Genomic DNA, 23,769 nt, shown 5'->3' on the forward strand with positions numbered 1-23,769 from the left:
ATACTGTTGAGCATGGCGGTATCAGAGATAACCTGTACATCTCCTAACTCACGGTCACATGCAAACAGAGCCTATAGGCACTGAGAGCTGAGGGGACTGAGCTACGAGTTCCACCCTACTGAGTCCAAAGAATCCAGTTAGCTACTACTGTCTCCACTTTACAATGGCCGGAACTAAAGCACAGAACAGGGAATAATGCACTTGGAGATGCACTAACAATGAATAGTAAACTTGGGATTGAACCCACCAAGTCTGGCACACACAGAACAGCTCTAGTACACAGCCTTCGTGATAAAACAAGCCACAAAAATTCTCTTACACAAATAAAGCCTAGTTTTAAAGGGTCCAGAAAATAAGACCATTCTTTCAACAAGTTATTTTAATGCTAAGACCCCTACACAGAGCCGAAGTCACCGAAATCCGCAGCAATGGTACTGTGGTGCCAACAAAGGTTCCATCTCGCGGGAGCAGCAGAAAACTTCACACGAAGACACTACTGAGTGGAGGAAAGTACATGGAACCTAAAGTGCGTTAGCTCGAAACGCAGATGGCAGAGGAAATTAACTTATTTTAGAGCTTAGGTCAATTTCTTCAAAAAATAATTAAAAATTAGGTTATATTGTAATTTTTGGCACATATTTCTTAGGCAGAGATTTTCAAAAAAAAGAACATACTGAATTTTCTTAGAAGATGCAAAAACTTCAAATGCACTCTCGTCCTTCTACAACCATTATTGTGACTAAAGCAAACAAGATACAGCCTATCTCAAGGTCTGAGTCATCGACATGAGTTCAATGATACCCCCGAAAACAGGAAGCTCGGTCCACCCCCGCCCTAGCCTGCAGTGAAGAATCTGTCCTTCAGAGAGGGGCGATCCCATTCAACAGCTTGCCTTTAATATTTAAAAAAAAAGAAAAACCGTACCACTGATGCACACGCTTGTCTATAATGTTCACCACCAAAAATCTAACTGACCGAAGACGGTACTACTGATGCGCACAACTGTCTACGAAGAAGTGAGCCTGAGACAGCCAGGACTTGGACGCGATCACACAGAGGCAGTAAATAAGAACTCAAAATGGCACACAACTGAGCCCCAGGGGAGCCTGGAATGGGCACGTGTCACCATCAGAGGGGAAAGGGACCCCTTCCTTCTTTCTCTCTGTTCTCTCTACTGGCCATAAACTAAGAACACACATGTCACTGGGAAAGCTGAAGTTATTTACCACAGAGAACAATTAAAATGAATGATATACAAGAACTCAAACAAATCAAAATGAAAATCAGAATGCTGAACTGTTAGACTGTCTTTTAGCTCCATGATAAAATAAATACATTTAAATACCAAAATATAATATAAACATTAAAATGAGTTTTAAAAGACAGGCAATGAAAAATAACCATGTGTCTTGGATGAATGGACCAGATAACCTGTTAAATATAATTTTAGCACTAAAATTTTATAAGAACTATTCATAAAGCTATAAATTATTGTGAATGATTTTAGTTATAGCATTTCAAACTGTATCATCTAATTTTTCTTTCTCAAAGCAAAAAGTTACACTTGAAATTAAAATAATTATGGGCTTAATATTTAAATCACACATGGATCCTCCTACTGGCTGCTCCGTCTCCAACTTCTTTTTACAGTGCTTACTAGGCTGTTCATCATTTATCATAACGTGTACTAGGTCATTCAGATGATAAAGACACGTTTTTTATTTAAATCAGGACTGGAACCTGAAGTTTCATTTTCCAACAGGCTGGCCTGCCTCCCTATGCAAGTATTTAAGGCCTCATAGCAACTGGGCCTGACCCAGGGTCCCACTTCACCTCCAAACGCCAGCCTCCCTGCTCCACGGACATGGGAGAAAGCGTGACACGTGCGTGGGAGCGGAATTTTGTAAATGTGCAGGTCACAGCTATATTCACAATTTTACTTGACATGAAGACCGCCCCAACACAGGGACGATAACAGTAATCATACAACAGAAGTGTGTTAATAGCTAATTTAAATAAACATGAGAAAATCATGTTACACTTCAATGGACTTTACATTTTCCCATCTTCGCGTCATCCATTCATTTCTCATCAATGCAAACATGAAGGGTTTCGTGTGCGTACATATTAATGTAGCCTTCCAATACTGATGCTAAAGTAGAAATTACTGTTTACCTATAAAACTTTCCCTTTAAATTCTCTAAACATAGCAATGTACACAAATTAGCTGTGAAAATTCACATGTAACTTCTTACATATGATTCTAAGATATAAGATTAAATGAGTTTGATGTGAGATATTTTTTAATGAAAAGGAGGTAAGCTACCCATACCAAAATCAACTTCTTCTTAGAAGAAGTTGGACTTTTTTACAGACACAGACACGCTCTGGTTGGACACGGGCTCTCCAACGTGACTTACACACAGGGAGCAGTGAACATCAACTAGCGCTGTGCTCGTCTTATGATGACAGCATCATGGAATACAATATTTAAGCTGCAAATTATGTCACTGTTATTAAATCTTATCCTTCAGAATGAACTTTACCCTAGTCATTTTAATTACCCTGACAGAACTTCGTGGAACCCCCAAACCATGAGCATGTGTGAAGGACGAGGCTGAGACTGACGTTTTTCTCAGTGCGCGTTATAGCCACCGTGCTGCATCTGGTAAGGACTTTTTACTTGCTACGAAGGCGGCCACTCCTTTACGGTTGTAAGGATCTCAGTGTCAGGTTATTTTTATATTGTATAAATATGTATCTGCCTTACCCCCAAAGAAACTTTTATTAGACTTTAGAATAAAAGCCCCAAATTACAGTACATTTATACAACACCAAGTACGCCAGGTGTAATCAAAATGTGCAGAAAATACAAGAAGTTATGCATTCAAAGGAAACTTACCAGACAGTTGTTTCCACTTGACTGTCATTGAGCTGCCTATTGTCCAGTTGGGCAAAAAGTGGGAAAAGAACTTGAATCCCTCCAATTGAATGAATTGCACTATGAATTGAATGTGTTACTATAGCTTTCACGTCCTATGTTGAAAAACAAAGATGTTGATTACATTTCTGAAATACATTATCACTATCTCCTGTTCCACATAACTTTGTAAGCGAATCAAATTAACAGCAGACATTTTAAAAACCTGTAATTATAAATTTTTGATTCATATGTAAAATAAAAATTTGAAATGTTAGATTTTTACACTGGAAATGTAAGCTATAAATCAAGAAATATTTTATAAAAAGAAATACTATCAATGGGTTTACAGATACTCAGGTAATTTTATGTTAGTGAGATATATAAAACTGTTCTTTAACCAAAGTATATTTTTATATTAACTACCTGTCCAGCTAATCAAGCAGTTTTATTTCAAAGGCTAGAGAACATGAAAGATGTCAGAAATGACGGATAGCTTGCTACAGAGACAAGTCCAAGGCAAAGCACCCCGAAGGAGAGAAGGCAAACAAGTCACGTAGAGAACTAGAAGCCCACACAGACAGACCAGCAGCAGCTGCAGACTCAGAGGCGAGCACCGCCGAGTCTGGGAGGTGAAGATGCCGTGAACAAGGACGGGACCTCAGAACCCAACTGGGGCCCCACCTGGAGCATGAGGGCGTGCGGGGAGTGCACGAAAATGGACGCGTTCTCCTTGGGCGAGGACTCCAGGCAAAGCTGCGCATCTGTGGCCTTGGCGTTGTACGTGAACGCGATGCTGCTGGCAAGCTTCCCATCATACAGAACCTGCTTGTGGTGCTCGGCCAGATGAATGTCACTCTCGGATTTAAACTTGAAGGTGCTCTGGAAAAATAAAACTGAGTTAGACTCTCATCTGAACAGTCACACAATAAAACTCTGAAGTTTTTAATAATCAGTGATATTATAGTACTTCGTTATTCTCACTTCGGTTCTATGAGATTTAAATGTTATTATGCTAATAAACACACAGAACTTTATTTTCTCTTCTTTATTGCCTTTGACTATTTATAAAATGATTTTATTAGAGAAAATATAAGGTAAATGCAAAATGAATTTCACTTGAATACTGCCTAACATAAACTTTTCTTTGTAATACTTTCAAAACTATATACACACAACCGTACACAGTGCCTGGCACATGAAAAAACTATCACTGACTACAAAAAATGTTTTAATGTAAAAATATTTCTCTTTACTATAAAAAGTACATCGATATACCTAATACCACTGCTACTCCACAAAAGTATCATAACAGAAATGCTAACCCAAAACAAGAAGTTCATTAAAACACATTACCACTTTAAATAAAAGAAGAGAAAACACATCAGCTGTAATGAGAAAGGAATGGTTAGGAATGGCTAGGATTTGCCTGTAGATGCAAACCTCACAGTGACATGACATTTGACCTGGGCAACAATCATATGGTATCACTATTACAATTTCCAATTGACAATGATACAAACCAAGTGTCAGGGACCTGAAGAGCCAAGCAGAAGAGCCAGGACAGCAGGCCCAGCCCCTGGTCTTGTAGTCAGCGTTAATGACCGACAGTGAAGTGGACTGGGCCACAATCCAGGCTCCGCCACTGACCGTCCCTTGACCCGTACTTAAGGTCCAAAGGCAATGTAACTGATGCAGCTCCAGCTTCCTTACCCTGGCCTTACAAGGAGAGGAACTCTCACTGCTACGGGAGGCACACAGACGTGCACGTAAGTGAAGGGGGCCAGGCGGACCTCTTCACACTGGAGAGGGCACGGCATGTCTCGTCCACGGCGGACCCTGCTCCTCAGCTCAGGTCAATTCCCAGGCCATGTTGCCAGTTCCCCCAGATTTTCAAGAGAAACATGTAACACCAGGATTTTTTAATAAAGTCATCTAACTTGTAAATTAATCTAAACATTCCAAAACACTGTGCAGACCAAACACGTCAGGCCAAACGTAAACAGTTCTCTCCGGGTGGACTAGTATCCAGAGGGCCTCTCTGACTTGCGCCGCGCTGCAAACCCAGATTCCAGGCGCCCGCCAAGCCAGACAAGAGCGGTGCGGACAGTTAGGCCTGCCCGTCTGCGGCTGTGGGTGGCACTCGTCTCTGAAGCGAGAGGGCGCTCACACACGCCAGCATCACAAACCAGCCAACGGGACAGCGGTTCTCTGGGTCGGACCGTTCCCTCTCTCAGTTAAAGAAGATGCAGAATGTTCTCTCACCTCACAATTTCAAACTTCAACCTTTTTTGACTCGCTGATTCACACTTCCCATGCTAGAGGTTAACAACTGGGTTTGACACATGTTCTAGTTTAAACTACTCTCTCTCAGTCCCTCACACACTAAAGAAGTGGTCACAATCAGAGCAATTAATAAATCCTGCTATTACACAACCATGAATAATTTAAGCTTCATGTGTGGTTTAAATAACATTTCGGCCAGCTGCTATGTCCTCCACATCCAGGCAAGCCCGCCACAGCCCCCAGCCCATCCCCGCAGGCAGGGACCACGAGGCCCGTCCGATCCCCCAGGACACTGAGTCCAGGGGGTGGTAGGCCACCTCCACTTCCATTCCAGTCAGAGCGCAACCGGGCCTGCCTGCCTGCCCTTCACTCTCTACACTTCTAGAAAAATACTTTTTTACTTCAAAAATTTCTACAGATATCTTTCCTGATAGTAATTGTACTGTTGGTATTTAAAATTGAGAAAATACACATGCACCCATAAATTTACAGTCAACTTCTATTAACAAGGAATCTTTGAAATGCTGGTCACTTTGAAAACGTCACACTTTTTCATGTAATGCCCCAAACTGAAGACATTTCCTTTTAAAAGTTCTGACTCTGACAGAGGTGCTCTGTGCTTACGTCAGGATGCTCGGAGCACATTCTGTGCCACACGGGTGCCTGAGCACAGAACCCACTGACGGGGTGGCGGGGGGCAGTCACTGTCACTGCTGGCAGAGAAGGACGTGAGGAGAGAAAGCACATGACCGAGAAAGCGCCGTACGAGAAGTGACTGGGCTTGCAGAGCAGCCGGGAGGATGTCTGCTTGCGTGACTGACCATACCGGCCCCAGCTCCTCTCTGCGGTCAGGAAGAACCATCACTTCTCAAATTTCCCTGTGCAAACAGTACCAAACTCAAGGTTTGCTATCTATGTTTACTTGACTCTTTCTTTTTAAAGATTTTATTTATCCTTGGAGACAGGCGAAGGGATGCACAGAGGGTGAGAAACATCAATCAGTTGCCCTTCACATGTGCCTCAACCAGAGACAAACCCACCACCCAGGTCTGTGCCCCGACCAGGCATCAAACCAGCGAACTTTTGCTTTGGAGGACGATGCCCAACCCACTGAGCCACACCGGCCGGGACTATGTACTGGACTCCCTAACTATATTTATACTGGGCTTGTTTGACTGTCACTCTAACCGATACCATTCTGTTTGTGCTTGAAGGAAGCCACTTCCCACAGTTTACGCAACAAGGTGAAGAAGCAGCAGGTGAGAGTGACCCACCGCAGTCACGGACACGTCCCCATGCACACATCCCCACGCACAGCACTGGCAGTGGGCCTCGGGCCCAGCTGCACTGAGAGGTCCGCAGACAGGCACACGTGCCTGCACGAGCACAGACATGTTATTTGGGGCAGTAAAACAAAGGACTCGATAAAGAAAAAAGATGTTAGCAGGTACTCCCACCTTGACATACAAACAATGGCACCACTGTCATTCAATTTCTGATTATTAAAATCACTGAAATAGAAATACATTTTCAGAAGAGCAGAGTCAAACTGTCACTTCTATGTCTGACATGGAACATAAAAATATAAACAGAAATACTAATGCAAAAATACAAAGATGAATGCTTTTAATGTTAGTAATCCTTTTCTACTACCCAATCTTCACACTAGTTATCCAAACATTACACGTAATAAAACCCCGCCTCTTCCATGCAAGACACACACTTCTTCAGCATTATAAACACCTTCATGTGCACTATGTAATTCTTTTCCATCTCCCAACAGTTTGGTATTTCACCACTCCCAATGAGACTTTAATAAAACTCATATATTTTCTAGCCAGGTGTTCTGCACATTAAAAAATAATTCGTATATATGAATGCAATGTCTTACCTAAATAAGTTTTCATTTTAAAAGTTGAAAAGCACGAAGCACATGATAAATCATATTAAATCATTGGTTCTGGGAATCTAGGATCCTCACTCTATACCCACTGCCCTCCCTACAGCAAAGGACAAGCAAAAGGGGAGGCTAAAACTGAGTAATTTCAGGAACATGTAATATTTTATACCATTTTCCTTCTAAATCTTTATTCTAAGTTACCTCTAATTTGGAAAAAAGTCATTGCATTTGTTCATTATTTTATATATTTCAAAACCTGAGATTTCAAATACCACATGAAGCATTATGGTTTTATAAAATGTAACACTTCAAATTATATCAAGAAAAGCCATGGCTTCCACATTAGAAAACATATGAAATAAAAACAGTTCATGAAAGGTAAATGTTAAAAAAAACCCACCTTTGAAACAAAATAAATATTAAAGCTGAGTTCCAAAATACAGAAACAGCTTTCAAACCCCACAGAGGACTACCATCGCCTGTTACACCCCACTCCACAGAGCATCCCAGTGAGACCGCTCCCACTACCTTATAGCCAGGCCCTAGCTGATGGATGGCGAATATCTGGGCGGGGTTGAGGGCTTCACTGAACACGTACACAGCGCCGAGCTGCCCACAGAAGACCCTGTTGGCGTCAGCAGTTTCGGAAGATCCAAGAAAGCACTTGTCATAGCTCTGTTTTTAAAAAGTCACAAAAAATAAACGTGTTATTTTGTAATGACAAAATACTGAAGGATGCCTTTTTTCACTATCATAACAATAATAACAGAAAAAAGAATCAGTTAAGACTTTATGGGGTATATAAGTAGTAAAAGCCAGCTAAGGATTTTTGAGAAAAATAAATCTGTTAAATATTTTATACATATGGGCAAGCTACACAAGTAACCATTTACTCAGTAATCACTTGACCCCTTTCCAAACTTTATAGTCAAAGGCAAAAAGGCTTATAGTAGTTTATTTACAATGATAAAACTACATTTAAAACTCTAGTGAATTACAATTATCTCTATACAGAGACTCATCTGAATCAGAGAATACAGTGTGTGGCTGCGCTCGAGGCAACCACGCATTTATGTCTCTCTCCCCCCTACCTCCCTTTCCCTCGCTCTAAAGATAAATAAGCAAAGTCTTTTTTAAAAAAGTGGTCTATGAAGTTTCATGCTGGAGATTTCTCACTGGATAGTGCTCCGCAGTCAGTTGAAGTTGATAGTGATGAAATCAAGGCATTAAGAACAATCAATGTTATACCATGTAGGAGATATCCGACATACTCAAAATATCCAAGTCAATAAAGTTACTGGTGAAAATGAAAAATGATTCTTTTATCTTGAGGAAAAAAAAGCATATAATCTGCCTTGGCTGGTGTGGCTCAGTGGATTGAATGCTGGCCTGTGAACCAAAGGGTTGCCAGTTCAATTCCCAGTTAGGGCACATGCCTGGGCTGCAGGCCAGGTCTTTATATATACATAAAAACTTTTTGGCCAATGCAGTATTTATTCATTCTGTTTAAGGTCTTCCTTGCAGATCCAAATAAGATGAAAGACACATTTTTTAATGCCTGAGATTCTAGAAAGAATAGAATACTGCCATGATGTTTTTGACCTCATCCTTGATTAAGTTAGCCAAGCAATTTTCCTTTTTTGTACCACTATTCAGGTCTGGCAGCAATTATATTAAATTTAAGACCTGAATATTCAATTAATAGAAAAATTTTCAAAGTAAAACTATTACATTTCTAACAAACTATTTTATTATTCAATTTGTGTTATAAACAGTGCTATCTCATATGCTCAAATACATTAAAACATGAATCTTGAAGAAAACTTACATCATTTGTGTTAACATGCCAAGCCATGTCACCATAGGATACCAGTTGTCCATTAACATAACACCGGATCTCGCTGTTCCTCCATCGGTTGTAAATGTGGACAATGCTGATCATGTACCACTTAAAGGGAAGAAAACAAAGATGTCAACAGGTAATGTTTCATTTGTACTGTACAAAAAGCAACCCTAGCATTCATAATACACAGCAAACGTGCTCGGAGGAAGCAGCCGTCGCCCTCTACCACTTCCCTTCCCCTCCCTTTCCCCATTTATCAGATGAAAGGTGCAACGCACAAGGAATAAACTGTGACTGAGACAGAGCCAGAACCCCTTAAGTCTCGGTACATCTTCCTTAAAACAAGATCCAAAAACGGGAGGAATGCAATACTTGTGTTCATTCACTTAGTAACATTCACGTTGTGCCAGGCATTGCAAATACCCAGATCTGAGAGGACCGACCACAGTCCCAACTCTTCTGAAATGCATGGTACAAGGAAACAGACGCACATCAGACAAACACAGACAGAACTACAAACCATGATGCTCGCTACAGGGAAGAGAGACCAGTGCAGGTGGGAAAGAACAACCTAGACTCTACTTTGGACAGCACAGTCAAGAGAGACGAGTCAAAGGAACATTTTAACACTGAACACTAAATCCAGGAATAATGACATATTCTAAGCTTAATCTGTGAATATTCATTAAATAAAAATAAATTTCATAGAGTTCTCATTTTATGGTTACTAGGGCCAACAAAAAGCATTTTTAGTGTTTATTTTGATATGGGATGGTTTAAGTTCTCTAATAATTTGTGGATCCAAACCTTAGTTTCTTTAAATTTAAGAGTCTAAAGCAAAAAAAATATAAAAGTATTCTCTAAAATATAGAAAAACACAAATGATTTATAGATACTTGATCAAGTATACTTTCAGCAGTTGGCGGGGGGGGGGGGGGTTAACTAGTTTTCCTAAAAAAAATAAATAAAAATACAAAGTACAGACCTTATTCTCCAATTAATTAAAAGCACTATTCAATTATTTCATATATATTGGCAAAGTATAGAGCTTTAATAAGAATTCTCAACCACTGAAATATGTCATTCCAAGGTGTCCTAAATACCTAGCACAAAATTTAATTTCACTTATTTTGACTTGGAATGTAAAAACTGAACTCATAGAAAACAGTAATATGGTAATACTCAACACTGTTTCTCAACTACAGAAAAATACATCAGGTCAAACCACTTAACTCCTTTACATGTCTTTTTTTTAAATTGTTTCATTCTAGGTAATCTTTAATGACAAGTTTTTGCAAACTGAGTCTTTAAAGTTAGTCATTTAACAGATCATGTTTCTAAACATTACAAACTTTAATTAAAAACTGAGCATCAAATAAATTTCAGAAAAATCTCATAAAAGTTTACATATATAAGAAACAAATTTTATCTACATTGTCTCCATTGAGTTTGAAATTTTTCAACCAGAATGCAAAACAGTAGATACAATCCTTACATTTTTTAGTAAAATTTTTACTAATTAAAATTTCTAAATAGACTAGATATAAATATCTATAAATACAAAGCAATTTTCTGCTACTGAAAGACGTTTAAGATAAATACTATTAGCTGCATTATTATACTTATTGACACACCTAATGTAAAAAGGCACTCAGTCAACTAATATGTATTGAGTTCTTACTACTATGACCAGATAATTCAGTGTATTGGGCAGACTGAACTTTCAATTCATATGGACATAAATGAAGTTCCCAGTTTACAAGACCTATGACTTCTGGCAAATTATTTAGTCTCTCTGAACCTATTTCCATCTGTAATAAAGGGGATAATGACAATGCCTACTTTTTGTAGTGACTATAAATATTACACATAATGGACAACGTATTAAAACTATGGAGAACAGCTCCTAATACATACTTGGCACCTCTAAGTCAGCTACCATTAATTAAATTTCTATTTTTTCTCTGCTTTTCCTCATGATAAAAATGTTTCTGCTAAAATTGACACTATTTACTCCTCAGAGTCATTCACTCATTGAAAAATTTACTAAGAACCTACTTCTTGCCAAATATACGCTAGATTGTGAGTGTATAAAGAAAAGGAGGTTTCAGTAGAAGAAAATAAACATGAAAACCATTAAAAAACAATACAGTACACCAAAAATATAGATATGGGAGCAAAAAAATTCATGACAAATTGAGAAAGAAAAGATAAAAGGAAAAGGAAGGATTAACAGAAGACTTCTCTGAAACAGTAAACAAAACTTAAGACCACACTTAAAGGACAACTAGCCCTGACCAGTGTGGCTCAGCGGGTTGGGCATCACACTGCAAAGCGTAAGGTCCCCAGTTCTCTTCCCAGTCAGGGCATGTGCCAGCGTTGTGGGTTTGGTCCCCAGTCAGGGTGCATTCAAGAGGCAGCCCATCAATGTTTCTCTCCCCCTCTTTCTCCCTCTCTTCCCCTCTCTCTCAAAGTAAGTATTTAAAATTAAAGAAGAAAAAAACCTGACGGATGAATACCAATTACTAAGTAAACAAAGGGCAGAAAACCATTCCACGCAGAGGTATCTTAATATGGTCCGTATAGCACGGACACTTGACCGAATGCTTCCCAGCGCTTAGGTTTAGAGGGAAAGAGAGACAAAGGCCCGATTCTAAAGAGATCTGTTGTACAACTGCAGCCATCAGCCTTTGTTTTTTTGCATAATGTGGGATCACTGCAGCATTTTCAGCAGGAAAGTGAAATGATCTTCTCTGTAGTTTAAGAAATAACTGGCAGGAGTGAGGAAGTGGGACAGGCAGGCAAACATGCATGAAGGTGACCCTGACAACTGCAGAGGTTCAGGGGGAAAGGGCCACAAGACGCTAAGGGACAGGAGGCATTCCTCACTTACAAGCGAGGGGGCAGGACAAGGAGCTCAGTAACAGAACTTACCAGAAGTGCTGACGCAGAAAAAGGGGGTCTAAGATGGTGCTCCATTTCTCACTTAAGTGGGTGCCATTGTAACTCACGGTAATTAGTACAGTTAGCCAGCTAATTAGCCAGATACACAGGACTGGAGTTACCCAGAAACAGTCTGGTGTTAGTCATAACTAACACACGGTAAAATTGAACGAACGAGCACGCGAATGCACTGCTGAGTGAAGGACGCGGCGGCCATGGAGTCCCTTCGCTACTTGGTACTCTACAGACAGCACCCAAGGGGGCTGTCTGATCCCGGGAGCCCAGCTTCTGACTTGACATACATTTATATTTTCTACGAATGTACACATTCACTTTTTAATTGAGTTCATTGGGGTAACGATGGTTAATAAAATTAATTATACAGGTTTCAGGTGCACAATCTATACAACATCGTCTGTATATCGTACTGAGTGTGCACACCCCAAGCCAAGTCTTCCACCACCATTTACCCCCCTTTACCCTCCCCTCCCCACCTGCCCCCCCCCACCCCCTTTCCCCCTGTAATCGCAGTGCTATTGTCTGTGTCCACAAGGTTTTTTTTTACTTGATCCCTTCACCTTTTTCACCCAGCCCCTCAACCCCCACTGCCTCTGAGATCTGTCAGTCTGATCTCTATTAATGAGTCTGTTTTCACTTTGTCAATTCAGTCTGTCCATGAGACTCCACATGAGGGAGATCAGACGGTATCTGCCTGTCTTTGACTGGCTTATTTCACTTAGCATAATAATCTCTACGTTCATCCATGCCATGGCAAAGTATAAAATCTCCTCCCTTTGTGTGGCCAACTAGTATTCCATTGTGCAGATGTACCACAGCTCTCGACCTGGTAGTTCTGACTAAACAAAACGGAAGTCAACTTGGAAACTATGTATGCATAGTCAGGCCTGCACTTAGTTTATGGCCCAAAAGTAGATCTATAAAATAAGGACGCCACCAGCAATAATGACAAAAACCAGTCCTGTATTAAGAATTCATAAGAAAAATGTAACATATTTATACAAATATCAATAGTAGCTAACGTGTACTGAACACTTATTATGTATCAGGTAATATGCTAACAGTTTATATCCATTTTCACAGGCCTAACATCTGGTAAGTGGAATAGCTAGGAAAGTAATATTTAATAGTTGTAATATAAAGGTTTCTTTTTTAAAAGGCTGGTTAAACTTATTAGACAGAATAACAACTAAGCCAGTGCATCTTCTGGAAGACTAAAGAAAGGAAAAAATTAAGAGAATAAATTTATCTTAAATAATGCAACAGTATAATCAAATACTTATGATTTCCAAGGTGTATAAGAATCTCTGCAGAAGCCTTTTTAAAACCCAAATCACTCCCAGTTCTTCTCCTACCAAGGCTCCTCAGAATACAGAGCTTTTACAAATGGGAATGTATTTCTTATTAAAAGATTGTATAAAGAGTAAAGAGAACAAATAGGTTAAGGTGCTTTGCCTTAACAACAATTTTATTTGGTTAACTTCCCATGTTTTTTATTTATACTCTTTAAGCCACTGTTTTCTAAACTTCTCTGACAATAAAAATCACCTACAATATTTATTTAAAACATACAATCCTAACATGAAAACTGTAATTCCAAAAATCTGTATTTCTACCAAGTTCCCACTGAAATTCAAAGTAGTCTGGCGCATTCGGCAAACCCTGCCTGGGTCTCATCCCAGACCTGACGACGAGTCAGAATTTCTGGAGGAGAGGTGATGAGGTTCATAGAACACCTGGGATTCACATCAGGCAAAAAATAATGCCCCTGCTAATGTTCACAGTAATTTAGAATCACTGGCTTTTAAGCTATTTTCCATGTATATGGTAATAAATGACTGCTAATTGATATCCTTTAATAGAAAGGAGTATTACCCCCTTAAACCTAAAGCAAGACTCATTCAAACTCTATGCAAGATATTTCCTTCATATGTAGCAAAACAGACATGAGACCATAAACAAACAAAAAAGAGGAAGCAACGCAGGCACTCCTCCACCCTGTGCGGGCTCATCACGCCTCTCGCGGATGCTCTGGCGGATGCATCTGCCCATGGATCAGGTGCAGAGGACGCCAGGGACAAGGTGGCGCATCTCACCGCCGTGAGACAGGCTTGGAGCCTGGATGAGGGTCAGCCTCAGGCACGGAGGAATGAGGGAAGAAGTGAGCTCCTGTCCTTCCGCCCCTCGTTTCTGTGGACTGTGGACTGTGGACTTCCCCCGGTTGGCTGTGGGCACAAAGATGGAGTCCAGGAACGGGCAGAAACAGCTCTCTTCAAGACTCCAGCTGACGATGAGTGAACCACAGCCTGTAAGTCTGACCATGTAGCTGGACACTTCTCTGCATTTTCTCGTTATTTTCTAGCTCAAGAAAACTTTTAAATATGCTTCTCCCTGGTCTCTGCCATGAGCAGCCACGTTCTTGTGGACATTAAGCAAAGGTGTATTTCACCACCAAAACATGGATAGTAGGACAATCCCTCTCCTCAAAGCCATCACTACCAGCGAGGCAGAATCGGTGAACCCTTCCACCGCAGGACACGAGAGGCGGGCTACCAGGACTAGCTCAGTCTCCCCCAAGTCTGTGTCATCAAATCTGGAAGGTTAACTGCTGCCCTATGAAAAAGCTCATATCTCCAAGTCCACAGTGCACAACACCACACAACCAAAGCCCTGTGAAAGGTCGGGGTGCATGGGCAGCCCATGGCTGCGGGCCCTGGCGCCCACACCGGCGGCTCTGGTGGCTCTGGTACTCAGCGATGGACCGCTGGGCAGGGAGCCCCTCCTCCAACAGGGACACGCTCCAAGACCCCGGAAATGCCTGGCTTGGACGGGGCCATCTACATGCTGTGCTTTGTCTGATCTATGGTTTGTCCTGCACGCATATCTGGGACGAAGCTTTATTTATAAATCACACACAGCGAGAGGTTAGCAATAGCAACCCCTAACAGAACACAACACTGACACAGCCCACGCTAGTAAAGCCTTGTGAACGCAGCCCCTGCCAACCCAACAAGGAACCAGGCTGCCCCTCACGTGGCAGAGGCCACGCAAGGCACCAGGACATACGACCCGGTCACCCTGTGCGGCGTGGCGCCTGAGCTCTCTACATCTGGACCTCCCCGTTTAATAGTCTTGGAGCCTGGCTGACCGCAGGTGAGGGGAAGCCACTGCAAGTGCCACTGGAAAGACGGGGCACAGGGTGGGAACCCGCGGGCTCCGTGCCAGGCACCCGGCGGGAAGCAGAAAGGGGGTACAGCCAAGCCCAGTGGAGAGAAGGCGCGGTGGGGGAAGGCTGGCGAACACGGGAGGCAGGGAGTCGGGAAAAGCAGTCTGGAGACAGCCAGGACGAAGGGAGGCAGGGAGTCGGGACAGGCGAGTCTGGAGACAGCCAGGACACAGGCCGCCTCACCTTCGGGAGCCACACTCGCCCTGCCTACCTTGCGCGGCTGGAAGTCGTACTTGACGCAGTGCTGAAAGCCTTTTCCTTTGGACTTCAGCGAGGTGACGATCAGACAGTTCCCAACGAAATGGGCGGAGTAGCCAACTCCCTTGCTGGTGCGGAAACTGTGAAGGAAACCAGCCGCAGTGTGACGCCCTCCGATACAACAACCCTGCATCGAAGGCTTATTATACAGATAACAAAACATTACAAAAATAAGACTTCTTTCTCTGCAGGGCAGAGGGGTACTACGTGTACCAAATAAAGGCTAAACATAAAAGATTTAGAAAACTAAAAGAAGGAATTTAAATTGAAAAAGAAGAAGACAACAGAACCATTTAAAATTCCAATTTAAAATATCACAAATACATAACAAAAATCAAGGGCCCATGAAACCCTACCAAGTCGCTTACATCGGCCTTCAAGGACCATCTAAAATCAGCAAACACCAAAGTCATTTATACAGTCAATGTTTCCAAAGACAGCTTGTTCCCTAGTTCTAATGTATCTCTAAAAATAACTTACAAATTTAAAAAAATTTCACAGCCAACTCTGAAAAATAATGGGTAATCAAGCAAGAGTACATTTTTATTTCTAGTCAAAAAAAGTATGTGACTATGAAATAGTTATTTTCTTCTAGAGGAGCAGTCTTCCTAGCTGTGCATTCAATCCCTATGTAAAAAATAGTGCATATGTTTTGAAAGATAACTATTATTGAAATAGTGAACGTGTGCTTCCCCAAAATGACCATCTTGGAAGTCCACCCCCATTTATGTTTGGAAGTTCAGATGTGTACAATCTTGTACCAGAGTTCACGAGCGATTAGTAGAGCACATTTCACACATTTCAGAGCCAGTCATTGGAGAAAAGGCACTTTAAATATTACCCTTGCATTAAAGCCTACGTGACAGGTGCTGCTACTGCCTTCCTCTTACAGCTGAAGACACCAACGCTCAGGACAGACAGGAGCGGTGGAGGCAGCCTTAAGCGCAGAGCACGGCAGGGGTGCGGGGCCAACACTCGTGAGCACTCACAAGGCCTGTTCCTCGGCGCGTCGGTGCGAGGCTGATGGCACCACTGGGCGCGGCTGGTGAACTACAACCCCCAAGCTCTCCGTCCTTACAGGTCAACCCGTCGCCATCACCGGGTGGAGCAGCCCATTCTGTTAGCTACCTACCAAAGAGTTCATCTTCCAGATTATACTTTTTTATTGTTGTCATAATTCTGACATGGCTAGTGCTGTTAATGCTGTAAAGCACATCCTGATTATGCTCACAGAGCAAAGGGAGGGAATAGGCCAAGCGAATGGAATCAGGCGGGAGGGGCTCTCCCTCCTCGGCCAGGAGCCGCCCCATCCCGGGGCGCCAGGCTGCCATGACCGGCAGGCAGGCACCATGGGGGAGGTCTGCCCCTGACTCTGAAACTCCGTGACTGGGGCAAGACCAGTGAGGTGACAGCCCAAAACAGATGAATAAATTTCACTGACTTAACCGAGTCTTTAAGAACTTAACATATATTTTTAACACATACATTAATGTCACATTTAACTTAATATGTTGTTTGGATACTGTACTAACATTTACAAAATTGAAATACTTAAGAGTAATAAAATTAAATATATCACTTACCAATAAAGATAAGGTTTATCCTTATCAACATTAATGTTATTTAACGGATCCATACGAAACCAAGTGTTCAGGGTGAAGCCATTCTGGTAAGGCCACTTCGCTATGGGAGGCAGTGCAATTGCCTACAAGGCAATGAGAAAAAATACAAAAGTATCAGTTGCTAACACTTGAAACCTATATGATCCCAGTAACCAGTGTCACCCCAATAAATGAACTAAAAATATAAATAAGTAAATAAATGCATAAAAGAAACATGTTAAGAAAATAAAAAGACATGCTACAGATTGGGAGAAATTATTTGACAAATACACAGTTGACAAACTTCTACCCCAAATATACAATTAATTCTTACAATAATAAGACAACCATTTAAAAAAATAAACAGAACACAGCAGCACAAAAGATAGAGGATGGCCCATGAGCACAGGAGAAAACACTCAGCACACTCATCATGAAGCAATACACCGCTACAACCCCAGGAGGCGCCACTGAGTGCGCACTGAGAGGACTCAGACTGAACGGGCGGACGGTGCCCAGGACTCTCCCCTATGCTGATGGGGAAGCCGAGGCTCTCACTGTGGGAAGCAGCCTGCCCGTTCTCAGGAAATGAAACTGACACCAGCAACCAGAGGCAGGAGAGCACCCCCACAGGCCTCCTTTCTAATGTGCACTGCAGCGGCGCTCACAGCCACCACACACTGTGACTCAAATGCCCACCAACTAGTCAACAGGTAAGTAAGCTGGGGTACACCCATAAGTGTGACGCTACAGAGAATAAAAAGGACACGAATAAATGACTGGCAAGCTACAACATGAATAACTTCAAACGCATATGGTAAATGAAAGATGCCTGACAAAAAGACTGCATAATGTGTGATTTTAATTACATGAAATTCTAGAAAAGGCAAATTAACCACAAAAGCAATCAGAGGCTGGGGCGAGGGGATCAGCTTCAAAAACAAACAGGGAATCCAGGGGAACAAAAGAACTGTTCTAAATCGAGGTCATGGTTCAGGTTACCATACTATTCAAAAGTCATCACATTAAACTTCTTAAATCAGTGAACTTTACTGTGCACACTGCACTTTAATAGAGCTGACTTAAACACGCACAGATGAAAACGCACATGCGCTTTAAACTCACCGCAGCACTGCAGCCAGGAAAATTGAAAAAGGTGTCAGGACCGTGTCTCTGTGGCATCTGATTAAGAACTGATAGTAACTTTACTGCATGTCTCGGCTGAGGAAACCAGAAAAAGAAACGCCATTGGTACAGGCTTAGCAAAAACACCTACCATATCACATTAACCACTGGACTATCTTTCTAACGAGAGAGGAAATTAATTTTAAATGATTTACGTAACTCTTTAAGAGGAACAACTTCCATTACTAACTCAAGTGCATAGCTCCCGAGAGACAAGCTGTCGAACATTAAGTATTCATGCATGAGACGGAGCCTCCCCCTGACCACAGCTTACCCAGACTCCACTCTCCCCTCGCAGCATGCTGAACAGAAGCTTCAGCTCCTTGACAGTGATGCTGTAGCTGGCAAGAACCCCCAACATATCAACTAGAAGATCTTCAAAGGAAAATAAAGTTATTCTGAACTCTAGTCATAAGCTGCCATCTGTCAAGATAATAGACTTTTTAAAAGAATGGAAGTTATCAAGTCTAATTTCAACATATACATAAAATATATAGCTAAACATCCTCATGAATAGTTATTCCAATTAATTGTTAAGTTATCAGAAAACCCAAAAAGTATCTGTAAGTTTTAGAATTTTTCTGCGTCAGGTATAACATTACAATTAAGTTTTCTTAGCAAATGCATAAAACAGATGTCTGTAAGTCCTCAGAACACACACACACACAGAGCAATGCTGTGTGCAGAGAAAGACAGGCAAAAATATGCTCAGGTATAATGACTTAACATTCTAAATTAGCTATTTTCATAGGAAAACATGATAGCCCACCACACTTTCTTTCACAAAATGTTTCTGAAGTATTTCTTGAGACATCAGTAACAATTCTGAGCACGTGCTCCTGGTCTGGCACGTGTGAGCGTCACAGATGCCCCTAACAAGCCTGGGAGGGAAGCCCCGCCCCGCCCCGCCCCTACAACTGAGGAAGGGAGGCGGGGCCGCTTCACCCTCTCCCGGAGAGCACACCTGACTCAGCCAGTGGCAGTGGCAGTGGCAGTGGCAGGCAGTGTGGCTTGGGGCACCTCCCTCTCACCCACCAGTCTCTCAACAGAACACCACGCCAACACGCTACCAGTGACGTCAACGTGCTGCCAGCAATGCCCAGGGTGTCTGTGTGTGTGTGTGTGTGTGTGTGTGTGCGCGCGCGCACATCTGAGAACCAAGCAGCTCACCAAATAAGAAAAAATATGTGCATCTAATCCCTGTTCCTGGTTCCTCTCCCGTCTCCACATATTGTGAGTCATACCTCTACCAATTGTTTTTTTGCAAGAAATTAAACATCTAAATATTTTTATTTTATTTTCTCGATTCCTAAAACACTTCCTAAAAATTAAAGATACTATACAAGTTATTATAGTCAACAGATGTTCTAAAACATTAGTCATCAATTAATAAAAAGATTAGATTAAGGTAAGATGAAATAATTAGCTATTAGAATATAATATATATATAATCCAATATCACAGACTAACAGCTGAATTTGAGACTTTAAAAATATCATGTATTTAAAATAGAAATTTAATTGGTTATTTTCATCAATAAACTGAATAATTCTCAATGTCACAATACATAAGCAATCTATATAAAATTGTCACAGTGGATATGCCATTTGAGACAGATCTTTTAGTGAAATAAAATGTCTCATCATTCAAATAACATAAATATTCATAGTTACTATATATTAATCAGAACATGTTTCTAAGAAAGAATTCTGGATAAAAATCAAGCATCTTAAAACCCTCCATTAATATAAAGAAGTTTTCATCAATCAGCTTTGATGGTAATCTTCAGAGATTTCTTATAGGTTCACTCAACTATAAATACTTGTTTGAAACATGTAATTTCTATTTTCCAACCCTTATTTAATCTCCTATGTAATTGCATTTAATTACATAATATTACAATTTTTTATTTATTATACAAAGAACATAACCAAGCAGCTCAGTTTAATTTTACAACAGTTCTTCTCTATACCAGATTTTTAAGAGAGGAAAAAAATACTGAAACTATGAAATTTTCTTACCAATTTACCCCATCTGCTAGTGATACCTTCACATTGTTAAATATTCAGGGTGAAAACATATTATTTTGGTGGTTACTGGTGCTTCATTAGTATGTTATCTAAATTTTAATTTCTCTACTGCAAAGTAAGGTACAGATTTTTTCTGACACTTATTCAGTGCTTAAAATAGTAAAAAGTGGAAGTTTTATGTTACCAGTATTAATTCTAGAGAACAAAGGATGCAAGAGTTGGGAAGCTTTCTGTGAGAGAAAGCTGTAAAGACGGGCACTTCTGCGGTGGCATCTCACACTCACTGCCTACATGGCAATGCTCACCAGTGATGCAGCTACCACCACTATGTATGTACTTGTGGCTCATTCTGCAAAATGCACTCGATAAAGTGGCAGCTACTTTATTATGTACATAAATAAATAAATGAATAAATAAATAAAGGCAAGCCTAAGTTCAAAGTGTCCAAAGGCTGCATGAACGTAAGTGGAACGTGTGCACCCAGAGGCTCACACACACGAACCCCTATCGGACAGGCTACGAGCACCGGGAGGTGCGGCGCATCTGCGTTAGGAAGACGTTCTGTCTGAGCCTGACTCCTCCTGAGGTGAGCCCCTGGGACCCAACACGGGGGACGCTGCATCACCCCAAGTAGACAGATGCCACTTTGAAGGCCATCAGAAATGGTTTTAATATACTCTTCAAGAGAAATAATAATGTTTACATATTGTTTGAATCTAAAAAGCACAAAGTTAAAAATACAATACATAAGTTTAATTAAATACTACACAGAAAGAACGGTTCCATTTCTGGTAGATTTTATAGTACTCATTTCACTTATTCACTATTAAGACTTTCTAAACCCGGAAAAGCAAAATTAGTAACTGTCTAACACAAAAGAAGCCATCCTCCATTTGTCAGGTTTTCCCTGAACAAAAAAGCGATTTTTCCCATATAGTTCTATTCATCTATTTTAAATCAAGGCAGCTCCAACAAAATCTATGAAGTGGTAGCTCGGTACTTGTCACTAACCCTTCCTGGAACTCGAGCACCAAACAACAAAGCACTCCCCCTTGAGGGGCGGTGTCGTAACTCGTAACTCGTTCAAGTTACAGTGAGGGCACTGAGACCCACCAACCAACGCCACGTGCTGAAACACTTTTTCTCGTCAAAATGCGAGGAGGTCGGGTCTGCCGCGTTCCGAAGCCGACCAGTACCAAGGAACCACTGTACTACATGCAGACTATTAGAAGCAGCACACAAATCTGCATAAGCACTCCCAGTGCCCTGCCAGACGGCCCCCTACCTGCGATCATGTCGTCCACAGCGCTCATCTTCAGCAGCACCTGCTCGATGAGCCCGACCTCCGTGCTGGTCTGTAAGTTGCGGACACTCTTCCGCAGGACGGCAGTGAACATGCTCCAGACCTCGGCCTGGCAGGTGACGTCGCAGTGCTCCAGCAGCTCCATCATGCAGGTGATGCTCTCGGCGTCCTGGATGATGAAGTTCATCTCCAGGTCGAATTCTCCGCCAACCAGCTGGACAGGAGCAGAAACACACGAGAGGACTAATAAGGTGGGAGGCATTTATAACAATACAGTAATACCAAATATTCAATCTGAAAGAAAGCATAACAACTTTAAAACACTTCAAGTCTTCTGGCCTAAAACTAAGTTGGATAAAAATTAGTACCCTATAGGTAAGTGAACACAATTTGCAAAGAGAAATCTAATTTTTTAATGGAAAAAGGTGATTTCAAATCTGGAACAACAGCGAAATAGAGCATATGACTCTGGGGTGGGGGGTGTCAGGTGGCAGGATTCAGGACAAATTTCTACAAAAAAGAGGCTTGGCTCTTAAGAGCAATACTCACTAGAGGATGAAGTGTAAGCATAAATTTTAAGACATAAAATGTACATGTTGAAATGATAGAATCAATGTTTAAAATAAGTTTAAAAGAGAACTCCCTAATATCTTGTAATACTTTGAAAAATACATGAACTGGTATGTGTGATTAATAGCAACATATCTGACTTGTAGCCAAATGAGTCAAAAGTGCTACTGTGCCTCTCAAACACACCTGAACTCAAAGATGTGCTGTAACAATGCTCTTGTTCCCTACGGACCAGTCACACATCAACTGTTACGTTCAGTAACAGTGCGATTCTTTCACTGTTGTTCTAGTACAGTTGTCCCAATCCCCCCACCGCCCCCGCCACCACTGCTGCTCTCCCCTGCCCCGCCCACCCCTGCTGTTCATGACCATGGGTCATTCATGCTTGTTCTTTAACTAGGGCCCTTCCCCTTCTTTAAACCCCTATTTTTTTTAAAGATTTTATTTACCTATTTTTAGAGAGGGAAGGGAGGGAGATAGAGAGAGAGAAACATCAATGTGCGGTTGCTGGGGGTTATGGCCTGCAACCCAGGCATGTACCCTGGCTGGGAATCGAACCTGGGACACTTTGGTTCCCAGCTCGCGCTCAATCCACTGAGTTACGCCAGCCAGTAAACCCCTATTCTTAAAGAGCAGCACTGACACACTGGACATCTTTTTGGTCAAGAGAATGAAAGATTTAGGGGGAAAAATAGCCATATGCAAAATGTCTAAAAATTTTGAGTTATGCATTCATTCATTCAACAAATATTTTATTTATAAAAGAGTAGGACTCACTGTTGTAGGAAGTAGGGGCATTTCCTTGGACAAGCAAAAACCCAAGCCCTAACAGTGCTAAATTCCAAGAATAAAGATGTACACCTGTACAGCATGTATACTCTACCTTAATCCAAAAAAGGTTGCAGCTGGCTTACAAGTTACGCGAAGCACAAAAGAAGGCATAATGCGATACAAATGCGCAGCAGTAATAACAACACTACTGCCCAACCCTACGTGCCAGGTAGAGCCATCCTAAGTACCCCACACATTTTAAGTAACTTAATTCTCATTACGACGTATGAGAAAGAAGCTGTATTTTCTTCCCTTCACAAGTAAGTAATCACAGGCACAGGGGTTGAATTAACTTGTAAAGGGTCACAAAACCTGTAGGTAGAAGACCCAAGATCAAAACCCAGAAAATCTCCCTTCATACAAGTCCATACAAGCAATAAAATTTCGTTTAAGAAATAAGTCTTCTAAAGTTTAAAAGCAAAATATTCTCAAATTTTATCATACCATATACCCTGTATACATTTTTCTAACAGCTCCAAAATTCAACTTTGTAAGAAATTAGGCTTTCTGTTAACTTCTGACCTTTAAATGACCTAGACATCCTCCCTGGTTAGAGGCTCATTTACTTCTAGGGAAACAACTTCAACTGCTCTCGCTGGTTCTGGTTATTACTGATAACCGCTACGAGAGTGGCTGAGAGTCTGGCTCTGAATCCAGCCTCTCTGGACTCAGACTCCAGCTGCGTCAGTCGCTCGCAGTGACCACCGCCTGCCTGAGCCCCAGCACCCCATCAATAGCACGGGAGAAGAAGTTCCTTCGGAACAGGGGAAGTGACTGGGTTATCAGCACCCGGGAGCAAAGTGGGCCATGGAGTCAGCGTTCAGTCGAGGTCGGCTTGCAGATCGATGACAAACA

At 41.5% G+C, this 23,769-nt stretch overlaps 1 protein-coding gene across 5 annotated transcripts in view; it reads right to left on the reverse strand.

The window, feature by feature from the left end:
* The window catches only part of NBEA (neurobeachin), a 449,525-nt gene that overhangs the window by 391,060 nt on the left and 34,696 nt on the right, over positions 1 to 23,769 (reverse strand). For 4 of the 5 annotated variants that reach the window (XM_036011183.1, XM_028526291.2, XM_036011184.1 and 1 more), the window contains exons 2-10: positions 21,496 to 21,727; positions 18,455 to 18,555; positions 18,121 to 18,216; positions 16,978 to 17,099; positions 15,348 to 15,474; positions 8,935 to 9,054; positions 7,635 to 7,781; positions 3,605 to 3,802; positions 2,903 to 3,036 (exon numbers count right to left, since the gene is read on the reverse strand). In XM_036011183.1, the coding sequence (XP_035867076.1) occupies positions 2,903 to 3,036; positions 3,605 to 3,802; positions 7,635 to 7,781; positions 8,935 to 9,054; positions 15,348 to 15,474; positions 16,978 to 17,099; positions 18,121 to 18,216; positions 18,455 to 18,555; positions 21,496 to 21,727 (1,277 nt within the window). Of the gene's footprint in view, positions 1 to 2,902; positions 3,037 to 3,604; positions 3,803 to 7,634; positions 7,782 to 8,934; positions 9,055 to 15,347; positions 15,475 to 16,977; positions 17,100 to 18,120; positions 18,217 to 18,454; positions 18,556 to 21,495; positions 21,728 to 23,769 lie in introns of those variants that run through there. The other variant, XM_036011185.1, reaches the window with a different exon arrangement.

This window comes from Phyllostomus discolor, chromosome 11 (genome assembly GCF_004126475.2).
Source record: "Phyllostomus discolor isolate MPI-MPIP mPhyDis1 chromosome 11, mPhyDis1.pri.v3, whole genome shotgun sequence".
Taxonomy (NCBI): Eukaryota; Metazoa; Chordata; class Mammalia; order Chiroptera; family Phyllostomidae; genus Phyllostomus; species Phyllostomus discolor.